Source organism: Meleagris gallopavo, chromosome 4, assembly GCF_000146605.3.
Source record: "Meleagris gallopavo isolate NT-WF06-2002-E0010 breed Aviagen turkey brand Nicholas breeding stock chromosome 4, Turkey_5.1, whole genome shotgun sequence".
Taxonomy (NCBI): Eukaryota; Metazoa; Chordata; class Aves; order Galliformes; family Phasianidae; genus Meleagris; species Meleagris gallopavo.
Window position 1 is genome coordinate 54751206 of NC_015014.2, and position 11180 is coordinate 54762385.

The 11180-nt window shown below is 35.6% G+C and overlaps 1 protein-coding gene across 1 annotated transcript in view; it reads right to left on the reverse strand.

Annotated features, from left to right (window-relative positions):
• SLIT2 (slit guidance ligand 2) overlaps nucleotides 1–11180 on the reverse strand; it is a 246227-nt gene that overhangs the window by 90060 nt on the left and 144987 nt on the right. Inside the window, exons 4-5 of the mRNA XM_019614936.2 lie at nucleotides 11045–11116; nucleotides 779–850 (exon numbers count right to left, since the gene is read on the reverse strand). Coding sequence (XP_019470481.1) covers nucleotides 779–850; nucleotides 11045–11116 — 144 coding nt within the window. The remainder of the gene's footprint in view (nucleotides 1–778; nucleotides 851–11044; nucleotides 11117–11180) is intronic.

Consider the following 11180-nt stretch of genomic DNA (forward strand, 5'->3'; position numbering starts at 1 on the left):
AAAAAAAAAGTGACATTTTCACTGACAGAAAATATTTCAGGAATGTGTGCTGTCTTAAATTCTTTGGGAACAGAGACACTTTGTTCATTATCCTGACTGTTTCGAGGTTGGGTGTCACTGATGATAATTTTGTTACCTTTTACCTCACCAATGACAACAGTGAAAAAAAAAGTATACAGAAGTACAATTGCAATAAAAACCAGAAATGGCATACAAATATATTTCTGTCTCTATATGCATACACAGAAAAATTAAAATGTTTAAAAATCCACATAACGTAGACAGGCTAAACCTCTCATCACATACAGCAGTGTTTGTTAGGGAAGTGCCTCTCTGAAAACACCTAGATTGTCAGATATATTTAGTGTATTGTTCCTTAAGTAGAGAGGCTGGACAATCAAACTGATGTCAGGCTGTACAACAAAGGCAATCATGGAAATGTTCAGCACCTCAGCAATGATGTATCATTTACAAAATAATTGGATTCATTAATACTCCTCTCTCCATTTTAAAAGGAAATATCTATTATTTGCTTACAGTATCTATCATCTGTCTTTTTTTTTTAATTGTTTGTTATGGTTGCCTGGCAGATTAAAGGAGCATCTCCGTCTCCCCTGACATTTTTACCATTATATAGCACATTGCAGTGGATTATTTTAAGACATCTTTTCACCAGACAATTCTGACACCAGACTTGCAGCTCACAGATAAGCTTTTACATTAGTACTCCCCAGATACCGAGCTCTTGCTAAAAGTCAGAGATAGAAGCAGTACTTACAGCACTTCCAGGTCGCGTAGAGCCCTAAATGCCCCATCTTCAATACAGCTGATCTGGTTGTAATCCAGTTGCCTGTTAAACAGATTAGGACGGTATTTGTGAAGGAGCTGAGTGCTGGCAGTGTGTGTGGAGCAAGCCTCCTATGGGTGTGCATGGCCACACTAACTGAAACACTCACAAACATGCTCGCGTGCTTAGGACTGTCAGACACCATGCTGGCCTGGATGCTGCCACAGAAATCTCTTTTTGTTCTGAACTGTCTGCGCAAAACAGCAGCTCCAGGAGAGCTCCAGTAAATAATAACTGCACCTTATATTAAATGCCAAAGGAATGCAATTTCATTACATCAAGAAAAGCTATCCATTAAAAGCTCTCAGCGTCATCTTGCTGAAACAATTTCATTAAGGTAAAGGACGGTAAATCACTTAATGTCACACGCATCCCCTCGGTGACCTAACAGAATCCATTTATCAGAGCAGCCCAGCTGCATGTTAATTCCCTGCGCCCTGGCAGCCGCGAGTGAGGGACCACTTTTAGGGTGCATATGCCTCAGATGGTTGGTGCAGGGGCAAGGAGGGGGCGTTAACAGCCATCAACTTCTCCAGTATTTCCCAATGCAGAAACATTAGCATCCAAGATATTTACATACACAGCTATATCCTTTAATTCTGCTCCAAATCAAACTAGCATTTCTACTAGAAGCTTCAGCGTGCAATTTTCTGCATAGTTTGTGCTCTCTGCAATTATTTGCAGATAGGATATTGTCACAGAGCTCTTGAATCCTGGACATAAAACTCAGCAATCCATCCCATACATTATTAATCTTTAAGTATTAAGTTATGAAAAATTTACATTCATTTCTCTGAAGAATTCTATTACTTTTTCAATCCATAACATTGATACAGTACATATAGCACAATTTAAAAACAGTATGCTGAAATTAAACACTATGCAAACACAAAATCCCAATGTTTATAAGTTTCTCATATAGATATTGACTATAAATATAATTCCTGTAAATATGCAAAAAAAATACAACCTCACTTCAAGCAATCAAAAGATCTTCAAACCTCATACTTACCAGAAACAGATAATATATAGGGACAAATGTGTGTGAACAATAGTAAGTGAATGAACAAAATACAAATGAACTCTGTCCTTTCTATCTCCATTCATGTATTAGCTACTAGGGCTAATGAGCTGTTTACTAAAGGTTCTTCTGTGATTCTTCTGAACCTACGATAACCTTTTACTTTATTAATAAATCATCACAGCCACTGTTGAGTTTAACATACCAACTTCTTTAAAGTTCTAGTTTCATCCACATTTTTCATCTGAATTACTACTACGCAGGAATAAAATAATACAATTACAGCAGTCTGTGTTTCTGTGTACTGAAAGTTACATTGAAATGCAAACTATAATTTCCTTAATATAATCTTTAATAATTTTGGTGCAGTGTTGTAGCACTAGCACTGCAGTGTTGGAATATTTAAGCCTACTTACTGAGGCTTTTTTCATTTTACTAATTAATTTCATTTAACAATTAAGTTAATAGACTTTTTATTTTATAGAGGTAAAATATATACAAAGTACAATTTTCTAACCTCTTCAACAATTTATCACAGCTATTTAAATTAGTACAATGTCATGAAATGCTACCCTTGACACAATACAAAAGAGAAATTGTTTCCAGACAAATTGGAAAAATCTTTTAATGCCATTGAATTTGCCTAATGCAGTCTGCAGGTTAATCTGTAAAAGGGTGAGCTGTATGTTTGCCCATATCTTATTATCCTTAGCTGTCAATGTATAAATCAGTGCTGACACAGCTTCTTCTAAATCATCCATATTATACACAAAAGAAAATCTTTTAACAGTACAGAAAGCACTTGAGCAAATCTTGTCCTACACAAACTGAAAGGTAGATTTCTTCCACTAGCAGCAGCTGTGGTGCACCCGAAAACTTTTGGACTGCTTCCTTTAGGGAATCATCATTACCACTATCTTAGTGAAGGGTGAGTTGTTTTCATTTAAATCCTCTTACCAGAAAGACTGCTGTTTGCAATGAACTTAGAAATTGGTTAGAGCTTCAGGGAAGGGAATTTTGTGGATGGGAGATGAGAAATGCTTCCAAGGTATATAAATGATCTTTGGAAGATACTCCTTCCCTACGCTTCAGACAATCTTCTACCACTTATGACAATGATATGAGAGGATTAGAAAAACACCATTAATTGGTATAATGTATATTTTTTAAGCTACATAAGACTGCGTGCTTGCCTTGAACAGCAATTTATGGTATCGGCAATATATGGTAATTTTGCTAAGGTATTCATTGAATGTAAATCCAAACAAAAAGGTAGACAGTATTTCATAACCAGCTATCATTTATGTTGATGTCCTGCTATTGGATATACTGAAGAAGTCTGATTTTTTAGGGTTAGATTGGTTTTTGAGAGCCAATTGCAGGAAGACTATGACTTTGGGTGTAAGCAAGGGAACAAAGAAATACATATGTCTCCAGTTTTAAGCTGTCTTGTCATTTATTTTTAGCATAATGACTTCTGAAAACATACATTAAAACATCTACAATGCTATGAAAAAACTTTTCTCATCACTAAGCTATTGACAATAATAATACTAGCTGCATTATAGAGGACTTCATTTCCTCTGAGAATTTCTTTTCTTCTTTTCACATGACTAAAATGTCCTGAAGAACAGAAGCTGAGCAGACATGGACCAACAACACTGACCCATCACCCTCCTTCCCCTCTCCTCAATACATCCCATAGCTTTTTTCCCTACTATCTCTGTGTTAGGCATTTTCTAAGTGGGACTTCTCCACCTCTCTGAATCATTCTGTTTCCATACTTTCCTTTCTGCCCTAACTTCCACAAAGCAGTTGATTGCCTTGGGTAGTATGGATCCTGCAAATCTCATAAAATACCAAACAACAGCTGATATATTCAAAATCTTTCAGATTCTGCAGTATTACCTGGGTATTTCATATGCTTAATATTTACTGCTAATTAAAATGCTAACGTTCACATGTAGCAAAGAGCATTCAACTAGGAAGTCAATGTGTGTTTTAGAATGTCTATGGATTGGTTTTGCTGGCATACTCAACACTGTAGAAACATGTTACTAACCTAGATTTTCCTCCCTTTTAGCATTTGTTTTCTATCAGATAATGATAAATAAAAAGTCCAATAATATCTTATTATGCGTAAGAAGAACTTTTCGTGACATAAATTTGAAAACTGCTACCTTGAGAGAGAAAAAATATCTGACCAAGAGAGAAAACCTTCTTTCCTCTTTCACAATAGACGAGTTAAAAGTTACAACCATTTCAATCTATGTCTTACTTTATTCTCCCATTATTCAGCACTTGAGAGCACTTTGTGGCAAAAGCAGGAGTGGCATCACGCAGCTTTGGCATCATCTTTTTTGTTCAGAAATGATTTTATTCTACTAATGAATCAAATTAATTGTAAACATCTTTAAGAAGTCATCAGAAAAAGTTTGAATCTCTTCTAGATCCCTGTGGTGTCTTTCTCACCCGTAAATATTAATAAATAGCACACTGTACACTGTATTTCATAACATTAGATTTTTCCTTGGGAAAAGAACATAGTGCAGAATATTTATCACTGCAGTAGATTTTCTGGAAGTAGTCACTATTTTAAGGTCTCCTTGTATTTTTTACAACAGCACTGAGTTGTGTTTTCCTATTTCTCAATTCCTCTCTCAATTTCAATTTCAAGTGGGATCAATAACTTCAGAGGTATTGGTTGAGAAAGATGTAACATGTAACAGGACTGTGTAAGAATTTATTCTGTTTTATCAAACTTCAGAGAATTGATTGTTTTCTGTGCCTGCTTATTGCTATTCTTTCATTGGGAAATGAAGTGCTTTTATGTACTTGCACTTGCTAATGTAATTTATTTTGCTCTTTGCTAAATTTTCCTGTAAAACATTTTAATGTATATATTTTTTTTCTAATACACATCATCCTTTTTCTTTTAACTTGAAATTAATAAGCAAGGTTTAAAAGTACTTCTAAGAAAGACATACATACTATACATAGAATAAACTAGAAGAAAAGGGAGAAAAGACTTATTGCTCCATCCTTTCAAAATTACCTATCATTTTAGTTAGCTAAAACCACAAGTAATGTCTAGGAGAGAAGTAAAAAAATTAAGAAATTAAAAATAAGCAATAACAGGAGAATGTTATGAAGAAGAGGAACACTGAATGAGCAATCTGTGATTTCTGTAATGCATTTTAACCAAATAGATGACAAACAGCCTCAAGATCACTATCAATGTGGAGAGCATATCTGTTGTACATATGGGGAACAGAGAAGCCATACCAGAGGTCATGCACATAACCCATGAAAGTTCTACTAGAATTATTTATTTATTTAAATATTAATTATAAAATCCTTACCTGGAGAGTTAAAAAAAAAAAATTAAAAAAGACTTTCAAGAAATTAAGTTCTCAATTCAGAGAATTCTAATTTGAAACTCATCTTCAAAGCCAAATGTTCTTCCTAATTTAAAAACATAATTGACTTTAAATTGAAATGGTCTTTTGCTGAAATAATCAGAAAGAACAACTTTTTGCATGAAGACCATAAAGTCACTGAGCTTTTTGTCAGCAACAGTTTAAAGAATGACTAGAAAAGTTCACCTATGCTTTCCATCATTCCTTCAGTGATACTTTTTGACTCTACCAAAACTCATAAGTATACACAGAACGTACTAATATCCTGTGAAAATCCTTATAGATGTATACCTGAAACACAGGTTGGTGAACAGTTAATAGTTAAATGATTCCCACTAAGAATAAGAGTGAAAAATATGTTAATTCTAAATTCTTAAAAAAATTTCTCACACAAGCAGTGCATTTGGATTAGCACTCATACAGATGAACAGACAGCACACTTCCAGTTGCAGTGGAATTCTGTGTGTAATCTGAAAAGAAATCAGTAACAATACCTTCAGCAGGACTCTATAGTTTCCAGCTGCTAATAACACAACTTCAAGAAGTCCAGTCATGGCCAGACAAAATGAATACAACAGTTATGCTTTTAGTGACAATGCAAGCTTTAAATCTTTCACAGTAGACTCATAAAGGTATCAAAGTAACATCAAGCATCATAATGTTATTGAAGGTTCTGGACAAAGTTTAGTGGATACAAGTGTCTCTTTCTCCACTAATTCTCCATTTTCTAAGCCAGTTCTATCTGTAAAACTACTACGTTCCCCTGTAGCCTTTATCTTTGGGGTGACAGCTACAATGTCCAACAGCATCCTGGCCCTAAGATCCACCATTACCTACATAATGACTCTTCAGTTCCCCTTACTTTTCTAACCTAGTAGTCAATGACTCCACAGACTCTCAGTTTCCTTCTGTTAAAGGAAAAGGAGAGAACAGCTCCTCTGTAGCTGGCTTTCTCTTGCTCCGTGACGGAGCAACAATGCCCAAGAGGACATCACTATCCCCAGAAACAAGAAGAACAGGCCACAAAATACTTGCAGGAGATACAATGAAACTGTTCCCTCCTATTTTATTGTTGGCATCATTTTGGTAAGTGTAAGTGTATTTATTATCACAGTTCAGTTCTGCCATGATGTGAGTTACTACTTCCCATCGTCTTCCATGTATTGATTACACAGCAGAAGAGAAAGTTGGAATTTTAGAAAACTTTCTGTACTCTATATAGAAATCTCAGAATACAGTTTTATAAAAATCACTAGATGTCAAAATCTGCTTCTCAAAATCTCAAACTATTATTATTATATTTACAACAGTGTTTCACATTTGCTTGATTTTTAAGCCTGGATATTTTAATTCCTTCTAACCAGATCCAAGAAACAATCCATCCAAAATTATAACCGGAGTAGCTAAAGCATTTTAAATTTAAATAAAATTCCTGAGGTTGGGAAGCTTTCAAATTTAAATGTTCCACAACTGGTGTGAGCACTGTACCACCAGGGAGGATTATGAAACCATCATTAACATCTATATTAAAAACATGTATTTTATTTCCAATTTATATAATTTCTATTTGCTTTTTAAAAATCTTCTGAAAAGCGTAACTTTTTGAAGCAAATTCTCCAAGAAGAGGTACCAAATTATGAAGTAAATTTGGGAATTAAGTTTCCCTCATTTATTGGCACAGTTTTTGAAGAACTTGATTCATTAGCATTACCTGGGCTGCAGTCATGAGAGCAAAGTCAGGATGCTGAGAGAGATCATAGAACGGCTTGTGTTGGAAGGGATTTCAAGGATCATCAAGTTCCAATTCCCCTGCCACAGGCAGGGTTGCCAGCTGCTATATCAAGTACTAGATCAGATTTCCCAGAACCCCATCCAGCCTGGCCTTAAACACCTCCAGGGATGGGGCACCCACAACTGTTCTGGGCAACCTGTTCCATCACCTCACCACTCTCTCAGTGAAACACTTCCCCATGACATCTAATCTAAATCTCTCTTCCTTTAGTGTAAAACTATTTCCCCTTGTCCTATCATTATCTACCCATGTAAAAAGTTGGTTTACCTCATGTTTATAAACTCCCTTTAAATAATGGAAGGCCACAATGAGGTCCCACTGCAGCATTCCCTTTTCCAGGCTTTTCCAGTTTCTTCAGCCTGTCTTCATAGGAGAGGTGCTCCAGTCCTTGGATCATCTTCTTGGCCATTCTCTGGACGCTCTCCAAAACATCAACACTCAATATCTTTCCTGTGTTGGGGGCCCCAGACTGGAGAAGTACTCCAGTTCACAAGGGCAAAATAAAGGGGGTCAATCACCTCCCTCATCCTGTTGGCCACCCCTCTTCTGATGGAACCCAGGGTACGACTGGATATCCAGGCGCACACTGCTGGCTCATGTTAAGCTTTTCATCTACCAGGATTCCTAAGTCCTTCATAGCATGGCTACTCTCAAGGAGTTCTTCTTTCAGTTTGCATACGGATCTGGGATTACCTCGACTCAAATGCAAAACCTTGCATTTGCTCTGTTCAATCTCATTAGGTTAACAAGGGCCCACCTTTTGAGTTTCCAGTACCTCTGGATGGCATCCCTTCCTTCTGTTGTATCTGTTGCACCCTGTCTGATTGGCATTTGGGAAATCAGATCTGAGCAACACATCTAGTCTCAGTACCCACAGATGCTGACAGATCCTGGTTGGGGTGATCCAAGGATCATCAAGATGAAGCAGGTGACATTAGGGTACAGTCTGTGAAAATTGCATTTGTTTAACCTTAAGAAGAAAAGGCAAAGGGCGGGGGATATTACAGTTACCTATAAGGGCCTAACAGGAGGACTTCTTTGTTTTGTTTTCTTTTGTGATGGGGCTTGTTGCTGAAATTGTAATTTCTCACAATGCCTTGCTCAGTTTGTTTCTTTTTATCATTTACAGAATATATCTTATAAATATTATTAAGATGTCCAGAATGGAACTATGGCCCCATCTCATGGAAACTGGATAGCTGTTTCTGAGAAGCATCAAGAAGACTCTAGAGCATATTAGCAGGAAATCAAAAGATACAAGTGGTATTATCAACTTCAGAGGACACAATTTTCTTCAGGTATTCTGAGTTAACATCTATTCCTTTTGCTCCATGAAAACTAAAACATCATTCTTTGGTGACCATAAAATCTATTCAAAAATGTTCCGGCTCCTAATTCGAGTTGGGAAATATTAATCTGTAGTTTCTATTCTGCAAAATAAAATATATAACCAGTTTGATTTCTGTGAGATTTGTTAACTGCCTTTGAAACAGCTTACAGCTAATGCTTAGGACTGTTTTAAATACACTCAATTTATCTAATGAAGTGTTCCTGTAACTTATATTGTAATTTATCTGATATTCTTAGACAAAATAAAACTTGCATTTCCGAAGTTTTCTAATGCAGGCTCCTTTACTTTTTGTACCTTCACCTCTCTCTTTGATACGTTTGGTTAACATCTTAAAAAGTATGCTTACACATTAGACAATTACAGAAGAAACTGTGATATTAGAACAAATATTGAATGCCATTTATGTCAGTTCTCAGCAAAACCGCTGTGGTTGCCATTCTCTAGTTTAATCATTCCACAGATGCTACGTGCCTTCATTTTATAGTCCCCTTTGTTTGCAAAGAGATGCCTTCTACAGATATTACCTATCCACTGATTTTTTCATTTCTTGGAGAATGAAATAAAAACAGTATATTTCTTGCAGTGATCCTTCTTTAAGGATTTGTATTTTTAATACAAATGGCTAAATGGAAGGCTAGTGTTCAGTTCTCTCCATCTTTACTAATTTTCTGGAAATGAACAAAAGTTATTCATTTCCTGACTATCTGCTCTAGCTACAAAAATTCTGTGCTGGACTCCAACTGACTTGTGTGTCATTCTGATCTCACACCTACACCTAACATAATATACAGTGAGTGACCAGGAATGAAGGTAGCATTTACCACAAGAGAAATGTGTTTGTTGCTGCTTACTGCTACAGCGACATCATAAATATTAAAAATCAGATTTCTTTCTTTTTTTGTCTTTCTGGGATCACAAAAAAATGTAATTTCTTTAGTTTTCCTGGTATCACAATAAACTATGTGCCACAGAGAAGACTTGTTTTTTTGTGGCAATTATACGAGCTTATGAAACTTTTGTTTGAATTATCTTCCAAAAGATAAAGTCTTTAAAGAGCAGATGTACTGTTTTATGCACATTTTCAACATAATTCAGGATCCTTACCATGAATATTATCTTAGCTAAAGATTAGCATTCTAACTCAGTTCCTGACTGGAACTATCTCACAAAACATACTCATTCCAGTCAAGTATACTGCCCTGCCATTTGAAAACTCTCAATGATACTTTTATTTTTACACTAAAGTTTCTTTTTTTAGCTGTATCAATTTTCAAATATAAAAAGCCATGCACAAAAATGCAAGCTTACCCCTGTAGCTATGCCTCTTTCCAACCATGAATAATGATGGGACCAGTTCTGAATAGAAACTTATAAAATATCTTTTAAACAAAGTAATGAAGCTGCTTTGAGATGTGCTTGCAAGTTTTTAAGCATAATAGATTCAAATATTTTAGTTTTTCCACCTAGTAACAAAGAAACCCATGTTTCTAAAAATCAAAGCAAGCAGGGCAAACACTTGTCCATTCTGCTAAATTCTTGAATTTTTGCCTTCCTAAGTGATTCATGAGCAGTGCTAAGGGCAGTAGAATGGAGTACAGTCCATCACAGGATGCCAAAAACACAAAGGGCTTCACTCCTGGAGATGCAACATCTTGTACAGCAATCATGAAGCACTTAAAGTAGTTCAACTAAAAAGTTCTCTAAGTTGATAACTACAATTAGTAGAAAGTATTTCAATAGAAATTACATGAAAACATAAGAACTTAATACTTCCCTGTTCTCACTGATGTGAATAATACAGCAATTACACTTTTTCATGGCTGCATCACAATAGCAGCTTCATGGTCTTTCTTGACCCCAGCAGAATACGTCCTCTTCTTTGTTGGTTGTTTACAAGCAATGAACTCCCAGCTTACGGTTGGAGTTACAGCTTTTGAGTGGATGACCTTGTTTCCTACCATAGAAGTTCATGACAATCTTCAGGTCATTCAGCTCATTCAGATCACTAAGCTGACTCACTACTCTAAACAAAAGTCAAAAAGTCATTGCTTTCTTTTGTCTTGAAGTACATATTTCTTCACACAGAAACTGCAAGAATTAAAAACTTGCCCATGAACTTTAGGGTCACTATCTCCAGAAAAGTGGGTCTAGCTTTCAGAAAATACTTATTTTGCCACAAAAGAAAACTGTGGGAGAAAAGTAAATACTGAAGTAAGAAAATATATGTGAGCAAATAGCGTGATTTTTCTTTCTTTTATACAGGCAAACAAAACACAGATACATAGACATGAAGAAGAACAGATTTTTCTACATGAAACAATGAAATGTTTAAAGTAATTTGACATGCAAATATTAAACTCAGGTTATAATAAGTAAATACTTGCAATGTCTTGTTCTATTCAACTTCATTTAAATGTTTTAGATTTCATGATGGGCAAATATAGGATGCTTAACATAGGTTAAAATATTTTGCCAAAACAAGATTGGTTTTATGCAAGGACTACTTCAGCATCTATAAAAGTGCTTAGCAAAAAGGTATCTGACAGAACAAAAGGAAATTGTATTGACAAAGCATTATCATCAGAGTACATATGAGAAGGAGGAAAATACTTACAGATTTTTTATGTCTACTGCTCCGCGAAATGCCTTCCTGGGTATGGCTTGAATCTGATTTTCACTAAGATCACTGTGAAAAAGAAGATTAAATAAAACTTAAAACCTGCCACATATATTTCTGTGTATACCAAAAA